This window comes from Notolepis coatsorum (genome assembly GCF_963971535.1).
Source record: "Notolepis coatsorum genome assembly, chromosome: 20".
In the NCBI taxonomy this organism is placed as follows: Eukaryota; Metazoa; Chordata; class Actinopteri; order Aulopiformes; family Paralepididae; genus Notolepis; species Notolepis coatsorum.
In genome coordinates this window covers 24249477-24271233 of record NC_140184.1, presented here as the reverse complement: position 1 = coordinate 24271233, position 21757 = coordinate 24249477, and the positions used below count along the sequence as shown (strand labels likewise).

Genomic DNA, 21757 nt, shown 5'->3' with positions numbered 1-21757 from the left:
ATTAAATAACGAGAAATCTCGTCATTGGCACTCAACGCATGGCGGCCAACAACGAGATTTCTCGTCGTTGGCACCCAATGTGTTAATAGCCATAAGCTATAAGCTCAATAGCCGACTTGATTGATTGAAAACTTTATTAACAGAATGGGTACAATACAGTACGGCTCAATACAAACAATTGTTAAGAGGATGCAGACCAGAAAGACTTTCGACAGGATATCTTTTAATTGAAGTGAGACCGGTGATAGGTAGAGTTGGTAATGCTGGGTAGTAATTGAGAAGAAATCAGGAAATAGTCTATCCCAGTGTAGGACATGTGGACATGACATGAGTAGAAAAAGAAAAATGTCAGTAGGGTGTTGCAGTCATCAGATATTAACCATATCCCTTGCCATAATAAGCATCGTTATTGGAAGGAAATTTACATTTCACAAATGATTTACAGTCAACATTGCAAACTGAAAAGACGGCAGGCCCATATGGCAGGTATCTAATGATTTTATATTACAGATCTTTAATATTTGGACACCACCACAATGAATGCAGACTTTCATCTTTAATTTGAGGGTATTTAGATCCAAATTGGGTGACATGTAGAAATTACAACAGTTTCTATATGCCTCCCCCTTTTTAAGGGACCATAAGTAATTAGACAATTGGCTGCTCAGCTGTTCCATGGCCAGGTGTGTGTTCTTCCCTCATTATTTCATTTACAAGGAGCAGATACAAGGTCTAGAGCAGGGGTTCCCAAACTTTTCAGGCCAGGGCCCAGAAAATAAGGCGTCAGAGAGCCCAATGGACATCGTCAGGCTTTTTTTCTTTTTTTTGCCATGTGACCGATTTTTTAAGCCAAATATCACTTCAATCCTTTTAAGTTAGTTCAAGTTAGTTATTCATTTATATGTGCTATTTATGAGAGGGCTAACTTGTTGCAAAATAATAATGATAATAATAATAGCCTCATTAAAATACTATTGTTGCTTCGGTTGTTTTCAGCGTTTTATGTGCATAATCTGTTATTTAGTTTGAAATGTTCGTTGAAATAAGTAGATTTTTCGTTTTTGTTTATTTATTAAGTTAATATAAAACCATATAGTCACATTTTAGAATACAATAGAATAGAATTTTAGAATACAACTAGAAACACTGTCCTGGCCTGCTTCTAAGTTCAGTGGCCTGACAAAAAAAAATAAAAAAAAAAATTAAATCATCTCGCCGCCCACCTGTGGCTGCTCGCGGCCCACCTTTGGGTCGCGACCCCGACTTTGGGAACCACTGGTCTAGAGCAGGGGGTGGCCAACCCGCGGCTCGCGAGCCGCATTCGGCTTCTTTGCCCGTCAATGTGTGGCTCTTCCATCCATAAAAAAAAAATTAAAAATTATACGGACGTTTTTTTTTTTAATGGTCCATTAATTGTTCTTGGTATCTGAATCTAGGGACATATATGGATCAGTGTCAGAAATAGTGTGTCTGTTACTAGGCTTGAGTAAATTATATTTAAAAAAATATATATTATCTTTGACTGTGAACACCATGCTAAAATTGACCAGACCTGAAAAATCTAAGCAAATGAATAAAGGGAAGATGATTAAACAGAAGGTTTTGTAAATACAGTACTGAATTCTGCAATTTTTTTTATAATGTAAATTTCTCCCCAATTTTTCATCATATTGCAACACCGTTTTTTGCAAGACGTTCACAGAAAGGTAGAGAAACTAACTGCGTTCTGTTGTATGGCAATAACGTTCAGGTTTATGAGAGATAATCCCAAAAAATAAGAAAAATAAAAAAGTAAATCCAGAAGTCAGATGATTGACAGGGGCTGGTGTGAGCTGGGTAGGGTAGTTTTACGAAATTCGAAAGCCCCGAGTCTCTTCCTTCAAAAGACTACTCACTTTTGGCTGTGCCACTTCCTCCTGTCAATATGCGCCGGTTTCCGACTCAATGCCCTGAGATTTCTATAATCTTATATTTCACTAATAACAGTTAAAATCATTGGTAAACAAACGTAATGCTGAAAATATACACTTTTACTGTATATCTTGGGCTCAAGAGGATAACCCTGTGAGGCCCAAATTAAAAAGACATTAGCAACTTCAGAGGCCAGAGGGTGGGACATATAAACACATTTACTATCAAATAGCATTGTGAGGGGCGGCTAAGTGGCGCAGTGGGCAAGGCGCTCGCCACTAACGCATGAGATGCTGGGTTCGAGCCCAGCTCTCGGCGTTGCTTCCGGCTTGGCTGGTCGTTCATACTAATACAATTGGCAGTATTAGGGGGTGGGAAAGCCGGTGGGTGGGGATCGGACGTTGTGGACAGCGACTCCTACAGGTCGGTTGGTGCGCCTGTACAGCAGAATCAGGAAGCAACGGGGGCAGCGTGAGCCTCCCACGCGTTACTTAAAAAAATAGCATGTGCTTAATTTTCTTTTAAAAGTGATTTTGTAATTTTGCAACCGTGGGTCTCACAGGGTACTTTTAACCCTGTGAGGCCCAAATAAAAAAGACATTAGCAACTTCAGAGGCCAGAGGGTGAGACCTATAAACACATGAAGGGTGCCATGACTGAAACAAAAGGTTGATAAACGCTGGTATATGGTGTGGCTCTTTGTGGTACCACAGTCATTTTTGTGGCTCTTAGTCTCTGACTGGTTGGCCACCCCTGGTCTAGAGTTTATTTTAAGTGTGGTATTTGCATTTGGAATCTGTTGCTGTGAACTTTCAATATGAGGTCCAAAGAGCTGTCACGATCAGTGAAGCAAGCTATCATTAGCCTGAAAAATATCAGAGATGGCAGAAACATTAGGTGTGGCCAAATCAACTGTTTGGTACATTCTTAAAAAGAAAGAACACACTGGTGAGCTCAGCAACACCAAAAGACCAGGAAGACCACAGAAAACAACTGGGGTGGATGACAGAATAATTATGTCCCTGGTGAACAAAAACCCCTTCACCCCTTCACCAGTTGGCCAGATCAAGAACACTCTCCATGAGGTAGTCATATCTGTGTCAAAGACTTCACCAAAGTGAATACAGAGGGTTCACCACAAGATGTAAAGATGTGAGCCTCAAAAACAGGAAGACCAGATAAAGAAAAAGCCTGTATCGTTCTGGAACATCCTATGGACAGATGAGACAAAGATAAACTTGAACCAGAATGATGGGAAGAGAAGAGTATGGAGAAGGAAAGGAACTGCTCATGATCCAAAGCATACCACCTCAGTGGTATCAGGCATCAGTGAAGCATGTGGTATGGCGTGGGTATGTAATGTATGGCTACCAATGGAACTGGTTCCCTTGTATTTATTGATGATGTAACTGCTGAAAAAAGCAGAAGGATGAATTCTGAAGTGTTTTGGATGATATTATCTCATATTCAGCCAAATACTTCAGAACTCATTAGACGGCACTTCACAGTGCAGATGGACAGCGACCCGAAGCAGACTGCAAAAGCAACCAAAGAGTTATTTAAGGCAAAAAAGTGGAATGTTATGCAATGGTCAATCACCTGACCTGAATCCAATTGAGCATGCATTTCACTTGAAGACAAAACTGAAGGGGATTTTTTTTTACGGAAAGTCTGCACTTAAAGCACAGTTTTTTTGTTTAATTTTAAGTCCATTGTGGTGGTGTACAGAGCCAGAATTTTGAAAATTGTGTCAATATAAAAAATATGTATGGACCTGAGTGTATAAATAATTAGGTACCTGCCATATGGGTCTGCAGTCTTTACAGTTTGCTGCTGCATGTGCAATGTTGACTGTACAATTAGCATCCACCAAAATGAACACGGAACATAATAAAACACACATAAAAACCATACACTGTGGTGTAAAATAACACACATGAACATTTTCCCTACCAGCCCCCAAAGTTGGTACTGGTTCTGAAAGCCTGAATTTGGACAGCGTTCTTGGGAGGGCATGATTTAATTACTTGCACATTTTGTTACAGCTGAGAACCCAAAGAATCAGTTAACATATCAATTATTCAGTCAACCACAGTGAGGCACTTTAGACAAGGGCGAGTAGGACAGGAGTAATCACCGAGTGGAGAGAGTCACAGCTGTACACTGTAAAAGCAGCCCAGTAAGACGAGACGAGTGTCTCTGATATGAAGTCTGTGATCAATAGACCGGCTGGATGGAGTCCAAGAGGCCGGGTGCGGGCACACACTGATGCACCATAGGATCGATCAGACAGTACTAATGGATTGAGAAGGGGCTAATTGAATACTCCGGTATCTGCTGGTTGCTTCGATGTGTCGGTTTAACCGAGCAACGCACCACAGATCAATACGCAGCGATCACTCGCTGAACATTCCATTGGCCTGGGATCAATAGTGCTTAGCATCCCTCCCCTCCTCCCCAACAACTAGCCTAATCTAAGAGGAAGACAGATGGGGTAATAATATTCCACTACACACCCACAGAACCATAGACCAGAACCATACAAGAAAAACACAACAGCTTGACATGTCATGTCAATACAGGGAAGTGAGAGAGAGTACTAGAAAAGGTAAAGGGAATAACTTTTTCACTTGGCCAGTTTGACCTGAGTGGGCCCCTGCTGCCAGAACTTCCTGGAGCGCCAGTGTCCAATCCCAAAAGTCACTCAAGCATTAAGTACACTGGGCACAGGCTATGGCATGCAGAACAGCTGGGCTTGGTTCTAAATGACATCCAGCCCAGATTGGACCAGTGACCGACCTGGTCATAACTTTCCAAGGTGCTGATTGAATCCACATGGGCCTGATTGGGACAAGTCTGGAACCAATGAGATCAATGATTGGCTGATTGATGCGACAGTTCCCTGAGCCAATGAGTGGCTGCGGTAGAGGGTGATGAAAAAAACTGGGAGTCCAGGGCCAACACCAGGCAGATGCCAGCCAATCAGACGAGCTAACCTTCACTATAAACACAATACTGATTACAGCCACAATCTTCTGGTTTGGACATAGTGATGCACGATTAATCCATCACAATGTCAGCCTGTGAAATTATATAACAGCAAAAAAGGCTGCGATTTAATTAAATAAATGTGTTTGTGTCAGTGTGTGTGCTGAATTCATGTGTGTGAAAGCCAGCAACTTCTCGCATTAAATGTCCAAATCCGAGAGGCATATATATGCATATACGTATTATATTTGCGCACATAATGTAGCAAATACTGCGGTCACAAAATGGTTAGGAAAAGTTAGAAAAGTCTTTAATACGTTTGAATGGTAATCCATTTTGTGAATCCATTTGTTGAAACATCATCTTTGTTGGAAGACGTCTCCATCGAGCGTAGCTCAACCTGTGTAACGCTAAGTAATTGTGTTCCGCTGGGAAAGACCGTTCATCACTGCATACAACTTGGTTTAATCCAAAGGTCCATTCGGAAATTTTGTATTATGAAATATAAGACATTCAGGGATGTCTGGTCACGGTACTATTTTCCCTGTGGCGCATGTGATTCAGGAATGTAAACAAATGTGTCACCAGCCACCCGGGAGTAACCGGTAGTCAAAGTAACTATGGGAGGCTGATGGGGTAAAAAAAGGTAACGTGATTAATTGATATACATTTTAATGTAATCTAAAAAATGTATGCGTTAATAATGACAGCCATATTTGTTTATATATAAAAAATCGCATGTGGTTAAGTTTGTATGTTTGAGTTGAGAAATAAACATTTCAAAACTATCAGTAATCAGTATCAAGCATTTTCCTTGATAACCAAGCAAGTAGACTCATGACACCGTTTATTTATTATAATCGATAGCCAAAGAACAAAACCTCCCATCTGCATAAAAAATGCAAATTAGTGCACTTTGCGAGGCACTAATACCTGGTCAGTATTGTTAACACATAATATAGTAACATAGTCCAAAAACAGTGTATTGTATCGGGTATCCTTAAAATATTGAATTCTGTAAGGAAACACCACTTTCTCAAAAATGTGCATTTTTCCAGATAGGAGGTTTTGTTCTTTGGTCATCGATATCGTAATGGCAATATTGTCTACAATAAGTGCAATCGCACTCTTTCACCAAACCGTGCAGCCCTATTTGGACAGACTTGGCGGAGGGCACTCCAGTCCAAAGGAAACGAGAGACGATGACGGGGACAGGTGGCACACAGATGACGGGGGAACAGAAATAATAAACACAAGGGAGAGGAAGGTGAACTCACTGCATCCGTCCTCGTCACTGTGGTCCCCGCAGTCGTTGTCTCCGTCGCACTGCCACTGGGCCGGGATGCACGTACACTCGCCGAAGGCGCTGACGGCGCACGTGAAATGGTTCCTTCCACATAAGCATTCAGCACTGGCCGCCACTCCTGCACACAACAGAGAACAGAGCGGGTGGGTTAGGGCTCATTAACAACAAAAAGATAATTACAACAAAAGGAAAGAACGAACGAGAGATGAAACATTTTCCACTTCAACATCAAACACATGATAAATGGCTGCATTTATATAGCGCTTTTATCCAAAGCGCTTTACACAGTATTAGTGGTTAGGGTATGCTTAACTGTTACAGGCCCACCATAGACCCCTCAGGGGGGGGGGATAGCAGGTCAACAGTAGATGCCACATACAGTAGAAGTGGTGACATCTGAAAGCTGGGAACCTGAATAATAATTTGAGATGCAGCTCAGCATTGTGTGTCAAGATCTTCTAGTCATAAATCAGTATTAAACATTGTGTTTTGGTTAGGCTCCATATTTGAAAATGTTAAAGGAACACAACAACTTTTTGGGAAATTATATTTGCCATCAGACAAGCAGAAACATACCCGTTTATTCTCTGTGCACGCATTAGGCTTAGGGAACAGCCGCACCGTTAGCCTAGCTTAGCGTCATTCACTGGAAGTAGGTGGGGCAGTGTAGCCTAGTTCCCAACAGTCACGAAATACACTCCAAATACAACTCTAAAACATTCCTGTAAACATGTTGTGACCCGTGTATTTACCACGTGGAGAAATAGCAGATATATACTTGGAACAATTGTTTGCCGAACACTGCTGCCTGGGCACAGTGATTTCATCACCTCATAAGGCCAGTTTTTCAAGAAACAACAGGGCTTTTGAGGTGATGAAATCATTGGGCCCAGGCAGCCAGCAGTGGTTCGGCAAAAAGAATTTCCGAGTACATCTGCTTAGAAAATGTAATTTTTGTTTATTTCTCCATGTGGTAAATACACAGGTCACAACATGTTTACAGGAACGTTTTGGAGTTGTATTTGGAGTGTATTTCGTAAGCTAATTTCCCCAAAAGTTGGCATGTTCCTTTAAGTGTATAAGGGCTTATGATGGCCATTCCCATGCTTCCCATCGATTTATATTGATACCAGCTCTCTTCTGTCCAAGATATATTAACATGTATGCTGCAGTTTAGTCTAGTGGTCATATAGCAACTTAATAGTTATCGTTAATTGTGCAAGTGTACAGTTGTAATAATGAATTACATGATTAGCCGACATTTTGAGTGTCGGGCGGCATCAGAATAAATCCTCCAAGCTTTGCTAAATACAATTTATGTTGCCTGCTCACTCATCAAGAGGAAAGGAGGAACAAGAGCACAAAAGACAGAACGTTCATGAAGGCTGGTCAGTTCCCAGCGCTCATCTCTGCCATATCGTTCGGATCGTGTCAAAATACTTCCCATGGCAACACCACAGTATGTAAGGGACGGGTGCGAGTGTTCAAAGAATAGCGGCCATCTTGTCGTTAGTGTCCCCATGTGCAGCCTAGTGAGAAGTAGAACATAAACCTGCCAGACACCCAACTATGCAGTATGCACTAATACACTCTACACACACATTACATCAGTGAAAAGACTTCATGCAGGCTTCAGTGTGTGTGTGTGTGTGTGTGTGTGTGTGCACGTACAACTTGTCAAGCTGAAGCATTGTCTGGTGACACAAGGAATCCAATACATGCAGTATGTCTGAGCTCAACGCAACAGGCTCCCATTGTGTGTCAAGACATGGAACGGAATGAGGACGATGTTGATTCAACCACACGTACGATTACGCTGGAATAAGGACATTAATTATTATATTTAGTGGCCGACTCTACGAGGTCCTCACTCGACACTCGTCCAGCAATATGAGGACCTTGTGGACTTGACCACTAAATGATGTGCTTACTCAAACGTAATTGTATGTGCGTTGGCCCTCAATGATCGAAAGGTTAGATACGATCCTTTATTGATCCCCTTGGGGAAATTCGGGCATCATAGAAGCATGGGGGGGTACAGGTAAATACAATAAAACTATAGTAAAGATAAGCAATGTAAACAATATAATTAACTCTGAATATAATGCAGTGTAATAAAAAATGCAGATGAGGGGGTCTGTATGTCCCATTAGTTATATTATACGTTACAATAAATATGGGGGAATAAACACTTAGAATCTGAATATATACTATGAGTAAGTAAAGTATACACTGTACAGTATACATAGGTACCCTAACTGGCATGATATACGTCTGTGTGTGTGTGTGTGTGTGTGTGTGTGTGTGTGTGTGTGTGTGTGTGCAGGGGCGTAGCTGGGGGGGGTAGCTTAGGATGATTCCAAGGGCCCAGCACTGGGGGGGGGGCCAACATTTTTTTTTTATTTTTTTTTACTAGACATCACTCAGGTGTATTATTGATGCCCTCATTGATACTATGTTTGTTTCTGAAGTGTGTGTGTGTGTGTGTGTGTGTGTGTGTGTGTGTGTGTGTAGACTATTGCATTGGTACATTCATTGAAGATGAACGCAATGCGACATCCTTTACTAGGCTCACCCACCAACAGTGCAGGTGCTGAACTGCTGATCCGAATGTATAGGTAAAAACCATATTATGCGTTTTCATCAATAAAAAAATGGCCAAAGAAATTTTCGCTCGCGCGCTCGCATTCACGCGCGCTCGCATTCAATGGGGGCCTACAAATACATTCTTTCATGGGGCCCTGAATCTGGAGCTACACCCCTGTGTGTGTGTGTGTGTGTGTGTGTGTGTGGAGTGTAAGGCTGTTGTGTCTGCTCAGGTAATGTTAGGTGGAGTGGTCCTCTGGGTCTTGTCTGGTTCCTCTACTGTAGCAGGGTAATAACCCAGGAGAACCAGGCTGCGAGTATCTCCACCTGTATGTCATCAAAGTACATTAGTTCTAAGCCAAACAGAACCGTTACTGGTACACCTTCAAATGAATCACAGTAAATCACGTCTATTATAGGCAATAAATAAAGCCTACAGTACCATTTTGTTCTCTCTTTGAACCTCATTAACGACTGTGTGTGCGAGTGTGTGTGTGTATGTGTATGTGTCTAACACAAACTGGCCTGCAGCAACAAACCATGAGTTTCTTGGAACGTCTGAGTGAGTGAGTGTGTGCGTGGGTGCGTGTGTGTGTGCGTGTGTGTGTGGTTCCTGGCCTCCTCACAAAGGCATCAGTCAGCCCAGGAGGGCCTGGCACAGGGAAACCTTCAGAACCCTCCCACAGCACTAAATTAATGGCCTCTTTCATTCTCTCTCCTCTCATTCTTCCCTTTCTACCATCCCCTGTTCACACTTCCCTTCATTCCTCTTACACCCCCCCCCCCCCCCCCCCCACTCCAAACCCCAAACCCCGCCCCCTTCCAGAAGCTTCTAATGGGGGATGGCGTCATCTTCTCTCTGCCCTGAGGTGAAGGCCTTCCCTCTCACTGTGTCCCACTGATTGTCAGACAGTAGGTCAATCACATGACAGTGACGACTCAAGACTAAAGCCAGAGAGAGAAAGGGAGAGAAAGAGGAGGGAGTAGAGATAGAGGAGAGAGGGGGGGAGAGAGAGAGAGAGAGAGAGAGAGAGAGAGAGAGAGAGAGAGAGAGAGAGAGAGCGAGAGAGGAGAAAGAGAGGGGCCCTTCAGCCTATCCTAACTGTATATAAGTGATGGTCCAGATACACACAAAGACATAAAGCAGTTTTTTTAGTTAGTTTAGTATTAATAGAATTGCAATAAGAAGCTTGTGATGGTGATGATGATGATGATCTGTTATCGGGTGACTTACTGTGTGTGTGTGTGTGTGTGTGTGTGTGTGTGTGTGTGTGCGTGCGTGCGTGCGTGTGCGTGCGTGTGTGTGACGTGTGTGTGTGTGTGCCTTTCAAGCTGTGGGTTTGCTCTAAATTAGATCCCAGTGTAAAAAGCACAGGCCACTGGCTCTGAGGATACAACGATAGAAGTCTTTGTAATAAATTAGAATATACGGCTCACATGCACATACACACACACACACACAACTGCTGCAAGGCTAGGACGTGATTAAAGCTCATTATACAACAGTTAGTTCCAACCTGGACCAGAGACATTCAATCACGAGTGCTGATATTCAGTATAACAGCACTGGGACTTTTAACTACTGTATGTATCACCCCGCGCACAGGTGTTCTATCAATAACCGTAAATTTCACGTTACAAACGGTTTGGTTTATTACAAACGTTATTAACGTGTCTATGATTCTTACTTGGAAGAATCTTTTTTATAAATAATAATTTTTCTCATATGAAAGTCCATTTATAAGTATGCAGTATGATAACTACATCTGATGTTTTTAACAAACCAAACGGTTGAACATTTTGCAAGCTATGGTTATTTCAATAGTACATGCACTATAGACATTCATGTTATGAGTGGGTATGCTCCACCCATGCAAGATGGCCGGTCTCCGTTGGCCAGCAGCGCGGGGGAGTCATCTAGTGATATATATCTATGTAGACCTATACAAAGTAGCAAGCTATGCAGATAAATGTGTGTGTTCCGATTGCCTGGCAACGGTCCAAGTTCAAGAGCGCAGCTGTGTTATTCTGATTGATAAATTGGACCGAAGTTACCAAATTCCAACACAGAATAATTTTTCCCAGGTCGCCATAAAATTCCACAAATGTACGACACATGTAGGAAGATGGTGAAACCAGAACTAGGTCAAGTTGAGTACTACAACTCTTTGGTCTGGTGGAACGACAGAGCCCTACACGAGCCTCACTGTGCATTTCCTCAAGACTTCGAACTGAAAATCCTTACCGTCGGTAAGTGATTAGATGACTGACTAAATGTATCCACTTGGCACAGTGCAATGTTAAGTCTGTTGTGGTCTTATTATTTTGTAACTTGAATAGGCCTAATTATCCATCGAGATGATAAGACGATAATGTGCCCATTTCATCACCTAAGGTTTCTGTAGTTCATACATTAGTGATTCAATTGTATAGCAAAATTGCTTTATAACCTACTGATTTTGAACTTCACATGCCTACACACTAGGGCTGCAACGATTAGTCGACATAATCGGCGATGTCGATTATAAAAAATCGTAGGCGAGGAATTGTTGCGTCGATTAGTCATAAAAAAAATAAAAATTATATATATTTTTTTTGCACTACCTATCTTTGTGAAAGTGGCTTCTCAGCTCTGGTCCAGCCAGCTGAAGACTTCTTAGCTTAACATAACAGACGACAGTAAGTTTGGGGGAACTAATGGGATAACTGGGGATGTTGTTTGGTCCTGACAAGAGTCTCAAAGCAACTCTGAGGTCATGCTCAATGTCCAATCTGTTCCTCTGCTCTGTCTTCAGCTGGACCAGAGCTGAGAAGCCACTTTCACAAAGATAGGCAGTGCAACAAAAAAAAAAAAAAAAAAAAAAAAAAAAAAAATGTTTAATACAACTGTTTTTCGATTAGTCGACTAATCGAAAAAGTAATCGACAGATTAGTCGACTACCAAAATAGTCATTAGTTGCAGCCCTACTACACATGCTAGGCCACTAAACAGTAGTGATGCTAGTCTCTCTTATATGCTATCGTCTGTTTGTAATTATTGTAGGTAGAAGACAAATCGGTATAATTGTGCAGTTAGTGATTTACCAGTAGGTTTTAATAAACGTTTGTCCGGCGTCTCGTCTTCTCCTTAGAAAATGCTGTTAAAGGGGGCGACTGGGTGGCGTAGCGGAGATTGCGCTCGTCACCAATGCAAGAGCCTGCGGTCTCGACTCCCAGAGTCAGCATTGCCTGCGGCTTGGGCCAGTCGTCATACTATCTCAATTGGCAGAGGTAGCGGGTGGAAAGTCGATGGGTGGGGATCGGACGTTGTGGACAGCGACTCCTACAGGTCGGTTGGGTGACGCCTGTACAGCAGAGTCAGGAAGTATCGGGGGCAGCGTGAGCCTCCCACGCGTTACTCCTCGACACTGAGAGGCCGCGCTGTCTGGTGAAAAGATGCGACAGGCTGCCTCCTCGTGTACCGGAGGGGACACGTGATGCAAGGCTTCTATCCTCCTCACTACAGCCGACCAGTGGGAGGCATAGTCTAGCAACGTTCAAGACAGGGGAGGGGAGAATTGAAGGGAAAAAGAATTGCCGATACGAAATTGGGATGAGAGAAAAAATAGAAAAATAAGGAGATCAAATCAAAGTGGATAAAAAAGAAAAGAAAATGCGGTTAAAAAGGTGGCCGCATTGACCGAGCGTTGCTCGACATTTCTCCCCCATAGGTGGAGACAGAAGGTGGCACTAACAGAAGCACAGGAGACGACGGGGCAGGTCTCGGAGCAGCAGCAGCTCATCGGCGGGCAGAGAGAATCACGGCATCTTGTTCCCACCTGGCAGGACCTGGAGGACGTACTCAAGTTTGTAAAAACCAGGCATTACAGCCTCTGCAAGAATTACAGATGCTCTTTCAGGTTGAAACCATAATGCGTTTCATATACGAGAAACCAGGCCTTCGTCTGATGAAGACATCAGTTCTCGCAGAGAAGGAAGAAGACACTGATTTAACAGAAGTCTGTTTTAGGTGAAAATCCTGGGACTACATGAACACAAAGTACGACGACCCAGCGACACAAGAAGTAAGCAGAGGCTGTTCCATGTTGGCAGCGAGACAGACAGACATTCGAACTGTATACTTACAATATTTGCTTATCGCAAGTCATGTCGTCGTCACAATATTCAAGAACATTATCGCATATGTTCCTCATATTGTCCCACACACACACAGAGTTTTGAGAGGCACCACCATGACAGACATGGAGCATTGCTCCATCACACAGATAGTAGATGACATGGGCTGTGAGTGAGTGAGAGAAAGAGAAAGAGAGATACAGGGTCAGGACAGCGCTGGGACTGTGAGTGGGTACTCCGAGGCCAAGTCAGTCACTCGGTTAGCAGACAGCCATGCCAAACCCACATTTCCTCACACAGGTATTTCATTTCACCTGCAACTGCCAAGAGCCCGTCTGCATCTGTTCCTGTGCATGTGTCCAAAGGGACCTCCAGCAGAGGAGGAGAGCGGGGGAGACGGGACCACCAAAGGCCCATCACTTCTGGCTGCAACAGTGTGTGTGTGTGTGTGTGTGTGTGTGTGTGTGTGTGTGTGTGTGTCTTTGCACTCACACATACACACGTAAACTGTCAAAACAGTCCAGATCCGGAGCAAGACAGGTGGTCCTACAGGGAAAACAAGAGGTCTAGCCCACAACCCGAGCCACCTAGACCACAACCAACCTCCACCAGGAAGCACCGGCCTACCAACCGACCCACCCACCGGCTACAGGCTATTCTTACCCTGGCGGTAGAGCAGATGTACCGAGGGGGCGTTCAACCTTCCCCACTTCCCATTTGGACAGTACTGGTGTTAAGGAGGAGGAGACCAACAACCAGAGGCCAATACAAACAATGACGAGCAAAGAGACCCTGGCCACATTATGAATACTGTTGGTAGGGAATGGACCTCCCAAGTCACTACCTGGAGGGTCAGGACTGTGTGTGTGTGTGTGTGTGTGTGTGTGTGTGTGTGTGTGTGCGAGCGAGCGAGAGACAGACAGGCGGGGGATGCTGACTCATTGAGAAACACGTTGTCCTCTACCACTTTGTATGAAAACTATAGGGAGTGTAGAGGCGTTTAGTGTGCTCCGTGAATGAGTCTAAGCCATTTATGATGTACTCCTTCCATCCTGCATTCTCTTCTCCTATCCCACACGCTCTCCTTCCGTCCTGCATTCGGTCCTTGTGGCCCACAATGCAGAGCTTTAAAAACCGCTATAACAGAAGGACAGCTGCGTCTCAGCATGCAACGTCTGTCTCCAAACGGTGTCCTCAGAGCTGTGTTTAACAGCCACAGGGTGTCCCACAGACAGTGTTGAGTACACTGATAAAAGGACACAACCTGAGCCCCCCCCCCCCCCTCCCTCCACAATCGCAGGAAGACAATATTCATCATTCATCCCTCTCACACCCTGTGAAAACCCTGACCACACATGACGCCTGCAGGCTGGTTGGCTAACGTGTGGAGGTCAACTCTCAGATTGGGCATCCCCACCCCAAATAGCACTTATTGACCAGAGAGTAGAGAGAGAACGAGCACATGTTGAGCACTGCAGATTTTTATCCCAAAATTATAGTTTAGGGTGAAATGGCTAAATCAATAGCAATAGAGAGGAAGAACAAGAGGTCTCAGGACCAGCTGTGGCTCAAGACGTTGTATCTAATATTACCCGACAGTCTATCAGTTTCTTTAGGTCCTTTTGTTTCCTTTTTCATGGGACTCTTCATTTTCAATCCATTTGTGAAAGATATCGATATAGATTAGAAGTAGAGGTCGACCGGGCGGTCAGGTGGCGTAGCGGAGATTGCGTTTGTCACCAACACCGGAGACGCTGGATTCGCCTGTTCGAATCCAGCTCACAGCTCCGGCGTTGTCACCAGCTTGGCTGGCCGTTCACACTAATACAATTGGCTGTATTAGAGGGTGGGAAAGCTGGCGGGGTGGGTCCGGGTCGTTGTAAACAGCGACTCCTACAGTTCGGTCGGGGCGCCTGCTCAGCGCGGATAGGATCTAAGGGGGGTAGTGTGATCCTTCCACACGTTACACCCTCTCAGTGAGAGTCCGCGCTGCCAGGTGAAAAGAAGCGGTTGATTGGCTAGACGTGTGTCGGAGGAAGCACGTGATAGCCTCCACTCTCCCAGACCGACTGTGGAGGCTAAGTGTGCAGCGACCAGGAAGGGGATTGGGAATTGGCATAACGACTAACATTGGGATGGGAGAAAATCGGAGAAAAAAAAAAAAAAAAAAAAAAAAAAGTAGAGGTCGACCAATTTCTGTAGGCTGATGTAATAACGATAGTTTGGAGCAGGAAAAAGCTGATATAAAGAAGAATAAGAATTGTTTTTGGATACTGTCAAAAATGAACAATCTTTGACTTGATCGACTTTAACTGTAGAACTGAACAAATTGGTATTTTTTTATTTGCAAAATAAAGCTCTTTCAATAGCTGTGTAGACTTGTGCAGAACCAATCATTGAAAACCCCTGACCGGAAGTCAGGTTGACTTGATCAGTTATATATATATATAACGTTTTATATATATCGGCTGTCGTCTAAAGCCGGTGATAACTAAGTGACCATTGAAAATCTGCAGATGTTAAAGTCTGCCTGATATCAAGACACAAGATCTGGAAACATGTGATTTGGTGGATTATATCGTTGGAATATGTTCTCAATGGGCAATGCGCTGTTCTGTGGTTTACGTTTGGCCGGATTTACTTCTGTCTCGTTAACATTACATTGTTAAATGCCACTCTTGCAAACCAGTAATGTCGGTGATGGATATTCCCGGGGTAAGGAGGATCCTAAAGTGTGCGATTTCATTTCATGAATGGATAGTTTATGTGGCTGGATTATTTGGATGAGAGAAGGACAAATTGGTTAAGTAAAAGTAACAGTGAATAGTTTCCTAATCTTTTCCACCCAGTCTGCCTGCGTTATATATATATTTGAGAGATATCTTTTGTTGAAATAGACAAACTTGGAATTCCTCTCGTCAGCCTTGCTGTGAAATCAGCTGTTCCATCGTTTACCCTGGGACAGATGTCATCTAAAGTTACATTGAAAAACATAATGACTTTGGCCTCATGTCAATCACACGCACGCAGATATTTTCAGCAAAAGTCAATGTGGCAAAACAGAGACGGCATACTTTTGGCAGATCTGCAGTTATCTTCAGTCTAATGCATGAATAATGCCATGCTATAACCAACAACCTTATCAGGCTCATTATTTACGAATAAAGTTGTCTTATATAAAGTCCCTGCGTGAGCTGTGGAGGCTGCTCACACTCAGCCATCGGCCACTAGTATCTAAGCCAAGATCCGCTGCTAAGGATAGTTTGTAAAACATCCAGATTCATTGGTTGACCTCTAATTAGAGGCCATTTAGTATAGATTTAGTCTAGGCCTATTAGTGACTAAATATAACATTTTATTAATGCACCACAATGTTTCTTTGGTTATAATGATTATTATAAAAAAAAAAAAAATGTATACAACCAGCACACGAGACAGTACAATTCAAGGCATATTTCATCTAGAGCCACATCACATCATGTCACTTTAATCTTCCCTCCATCACTAATGACTGGAGAGATGGACGAGCGCAGGCAGTTTCAAAGCATGAGCGGGAGGGAGAGAGAGAGTGTGACCACACTGTGAACAGAGCTGGGTTAGGATATTTAGATGCACAATGATACTGCTAAAGTCTAAATCTAATTCAGAAGTGTTGGCCCGGCCGTCAGTTAGAAGAGTTGATTATCAGTCGGCTGAAAAGATGCAATTCCGCTTGAAAGGAAACCTTCCCTTTTCAAGTCGTCAGACTTCCTGAGAGCAGTGGGTGTTCTCGTCACCCAGCAACGATGTCAGAGCTAGCAATGGCGTAGGCGTCGAGTCAGTCATAACCTCGTTTGTACCCTCTTCATTTCCCTGCTCTCCACCAGGAAGACACAGCTGGCATACCCTGTGAGACATATTATGCAGTTCAAAACGGTCAACATCACCGTGCAGTTTGAGCACGTGTGCCACCATACTCCCATTGTGTGACTCAGCCTCCGATATATTAGCCTCGCTCTCCACTCCTCCATCACCCCCCGCCCCCTCTATCTCTCTATCGTTTTCTAACAGCGCATATGGAAGTCCTCAGATGCTCCAATCCTCAAAGGGCACATTCACCAAATTCCCTGCGGTTCCGATGGCTCTGGGTCACAGTGGTTTACCATGAAGATGCCAATACCTCATCCTCCCTGGCCCCCTCTCCCTCTCTCCCTCCCTCGCTCCCTCCATTCCTCTCATCTCCGCCTACTAATTTGCCCATCATAAGTCAGGCCAAGTCTGATGTGGCTATAAGGGAAGCCACAGGGGCACATGTTGTGCCAGGCATGACAGAAAGAGAGCAGCATGAATAACATGCAGGGCACACACGCACATACACATCACACGCTAAAGTTTCCTTTTCCTAATCAACTCATTACCAACGCTCAATGTTGGAAATCATGAAGTAAAGCACTGATGAAGATAATGGTACCGGGACATCCCTGTTTTTTTTTTTTAAAGAGCTTCAGCATCAGCGAACCCCTCCCCCCAAAACCCAGTAACAAGGCCCACATCTACCATGGCAGAAATCAAAACACATAGGAGTATATTATCAGAATGGAACAGAGGAGCATATTATATAAAAAAGAATTACTATATCTCAATCATTGTTGTCCAATTAGCCCAAACAAACTGAACAAGTCTATGCTGCTCGGTAAAAAGATAATGGATCAGATCAGCACTCTCTGATCTGAGATCAGCACTCTCTGATCTGAGATCAGCACTCTCTGATCTGAGATCAGCACTCCACAGCCAACACTCAAGTTGTTTATACCTAAAAGAGTTGAGGACTTAGGAATCAGAAATAAGAATAAGAGAAACACTTAAGTGGACTCTGTGGACACAGGCAGGAAAATGCACTGCCTCGTAGGGCTGCACGATTCTTGCTAACACTTTTCTCTCTAAGAATTGAGATCACGATTCTCTCACACGATTCTTATTTTTCATCATCATTTAAAAAGGTTAAGTAAAAAGTCAAAAAAAAGAATACAATTTAAGTAAAAATATTTATAAAAAACAGTCATAATTTATAAATGAGATCGCATAGGTCTATGAATCGAGATCACGATTTATTTCCGTGTGCTGCATGGTGTTAGATTACTAGGGCTGCTCCATTATGACAAATTATAATCACGATTATTTTGATCGATATCGAAATCACAATTCCTCATCGATGGTCACTGAATTTGTTTTACCTTTCGACCACAGGCTGCCTTTCTGTCATCTTCTGCAAGTGATCAAAGACGTTTCAAAGAGAACTGGAGGAACCAGGGGCATAGCTGAAGATTCTGGGCCCCATGAAATAATCTATTTATGGGCCCCCAATCCATGCGAGCACGCGTTAGAATTTTTTGGGGCATTTATTTATTGATGAAAACTCAGCAGTTCAGCACCTGAACTGTTGGTGGGTGAGACTAGTAAAGGATGTCGCATTGCGTTCATCTTCAATGAATGGACCAATGCAATAGTCTACCAAAGAACCTTGAGTCGCACTAGGCTAGGCATATATTTTCCCCTACTCTTGTGACAATGTTTTCTGATACTTAACTCAACATACAAAAGCTGTTACTTGTCCTGTCTCTCTGTAATCCCATCTCCAACACAAATAGTCTACTCAAGCACACTATTAGGTTGACAGACACTTACATTTTGATGTGCTCTGTAGTATACAATCGCTCATTCTGTCAAACAGTAACAACTAACAAGCACCCGTTTGTTTCTTTTGTGACGTTTTTTTTTTAATACAGGCAACTTACTACATTAACTTACTTTAGGATAATAATAAAACCATATTAATAACAAGATAATAATAGTGTTATCTCCCCCCCCCAGTGCTGGGCCCTTGGAGTCATCCTAACCTCCCCCCCAGCTACTCCCATGGGAGGAACACTCCTGCACCGCTTATGAAGCACAATAAATCGCTTCATCTTGATTATCTTGTTTTTTTATGATTGTGAGGAAAATCTGAAGTAACCGAGTAACTCAAAACTCGATTAATCGCCCAGTCCAGATACATACGTTCACATGCACTCAAGTACATACTGTACCTATACTTTTACAAATGGAGTCAAATCTTCAAAGCTTCCTCAGAAATCTGTCTCAAAATCCCTGTCATCACTATCTTATCTTATCCTACTGGCTCACACATGTGTGCATATACATCCACACACGCACAGATGTGTATCAGCATGTGTGCGTGCGCACACACACACACACACATGACATCAGTGGCATTTGGTCAGCAGCGGGGGTTCAGTTCTCGCCAGCTCATCTCAAACTCATTAAAACTCTCCTCTTATCACAGTGCGGCACTCAATCACTTTCTTATAAAGCAACACGGCAGGAGTGTGTGTGTGTTGGTATGCCTTTCATGCTGTTCTGTTCCGACACTCCCTCAAAACATGCCTATCTGGAGGCCTCATAAGCCTGCACTACTATGTCCACCATGTAAAGCCCTTTAACCATGAAAATAATGGCACACACACACACACACACACACACACACACACACACACACACACACACACACACACACACACACACACACACACACACACACACACACACACACACACACACACACACACACACACACACACACACACACACACACACACACACACACACACACACACACACACACACACACACACACACACACACACACACACACACACACACACACATCACTGCCAATTTTAGTAAGTGTACAGTTAGTACTAGAACAGATGTGGTCGGTAAGTAAGTAACTATAATTTCCTTGACATCTTTCCATGATACCAAAGCGCCACAACTGCAACCTAGCATCTATGTCTCTGTCATGCATTGAAATCCTGCTGCTGCAGAGGGTTAGAAATAGCGGCCCACAAGATCAAAGCGCGGGGAATGAAATGAAAGGATAGCGCTGTCGCGAAGCTGTACACACTCCACACACAGACATCATCCGAGGAGGACCAGTAGTCCCTCTGAAGTGAGTTCAAAGATAACACCGACTTGGCCGGGGATGAGTGGATGGCTTCTGGATGGGCATGTGGGATGACATAGGGTGGGGAATAATGTTTGGTGGTGGGATGGGTGGACATAGCAAGAGGGGGGGGGGAGAGAGAGAGAGAGAGAGAGAGAGAGAGAGAGAGAGAGAGAGAGAGAGAGAGAGAGAGAGAGAGAGAGAGAGAGAGAGAGAGAGAGAGAGACACACAGACAGAGAGAGAGAGAGTAGATGAGGGAAGGGGGCAAGCCTCAGTCATAGCTCACTTCATTTTCCACTACTGTCAGCCCTTTGAAACGGCGTAGGCCTCTCCACACTACACTTATGTGGTTTAAGACTTCAATAATGTGGTGCAATGTATAAGTGTACATATACGTGCCGTGCCATGTATGTATGTTGCTGGTCCCCGGCTATATATATGTGATGCTACGCTACGCTAGCTACAGATCACAGCCGGGCAAAGGAACACAAGAGTAAGATGAACTTATGATCCCCCGGTTGACGGTACGTCATGCCGTGTGATTTTACTTTAGTTTACTGAAGGCCGACGTCTCGATTCGAACGTAAAGCCTGTTATTTTCACTCAAAGTGAAAATACGTTCTAATCATATTGCGAAAGTTGAATTATGAGTTTCTTTTATTTTTTTATTTTCAATTTTGATTTACAAACATACAGCTACAACATACAAAATACACATACGAAATTCATAATACTATTAAACAGACAGAAACAATAAAGACATTTTTTTAATATCAATAAGAAAACTGAAATAAAAGACAGGGTGTGACATGGGTTCATTGGTCATTTCTATCTTTACATTTTTATTTACATTTCAATTTATTTTCTTGTTTCCTTTTCAGCCTTCTGTGATGTCGTTCCTCTTCTTCCTATATTCCTCCCACTTTTCCCATTTTGACTAAAATTTCTCCTCTTGCAGCCTCAGCATATGTGTGATTCTCTCCATTTCCTGTATCCCCTCTATTATCTCTGTCCATTGTTCCTTCGTCTGTGCTTCTACCCTGTACCACAGCTTAGTCAGTGCTTTCTTGGCTGCTACTAATAGTATCTTAATCAAATATTTGTCTTCTCCCTGAATGTCTTTCTGTGACAAGTTCCCTAGGTATAGTACTAGACCTGTCTGGGGTATTTCATATCCCATTTCATTTATCTCCTATCTCTTCCCAATAGTTTCTTATTTTCTGACATCCCCAGAATATGTGTGTGTGGTTCGCTACTTCTTGTCCACATTTTCTCCAACATGGTTTCTGTGCTGGTGTGTAATTGCCCTGTATTTCTGGTGTTATAAAGAATCTAATTATGTTTTCCCACCCAAACTCCCTCCATATCCTTGATCCTGTGGTTGATTGTTGTATCTTACATGTGTTATACCATTCCTCCTGAATTATGGGTTTCTAATCAATAAGTCGGTGGCCAGAAAGCAGAGAGACAGACTCTGTTGGAAGTTGACATGTTGGACCATTTCAACAACTTCAGGGTAATATATAGAATGAGTAAGTCAAATGAAATGACGTGACGTACTCCATGTTCATTTTAAATGTAGTTTAGCTAGCGCTGTGTAGCGTATCGTTACATATGCAGCCGGGCACCAGCTAGTGTGTATGTAGGTGCCGTGCGCACATGTACATGTGAGAGGTGAAGGGGGCCTGGTGGTCTGAGGAGAGGGGCACTTCACTTCTCATGTCTTGCAGCCATACTTCTTAGTGTCAGAGAACTATTTGCAAGAGAACGAAACGCGCACCCACCCCTGCTGTGACACACCACCGTGTCATTCCAGTGGGCTGCATATGTGGGACCGAGTGCGTGTACAGAAGAGGGCGAGCTCCAA

General features: G+C 43.4%; 1 protein-coding gene across 2 annotated transcripts in view; it reads right to left on the bottom strand.

Annotated features, from left to right (window-relative positions):
- The window catches only part of lrp4 (low density lipoprotein receptor-related protein 4), a 184358-nt gene that overhangs the window by 100192 nt on the left and 62409 nt on the right, over nucleotides 1–21757 (bottom strand). For both annotated transcript variants that reach the window (XM_084337758.1, XM_084337759.1), the window contains exon 2: nucleotides 6177–6323. In XM_084337758.1, the coding sequence (XP_084193884.1) occupies nucleotides 6177–6323 (147 nt within the window). The remainder of the gene's footprint in view (nucleotides 1–6176; nucleotides 6324–21757) is intronic.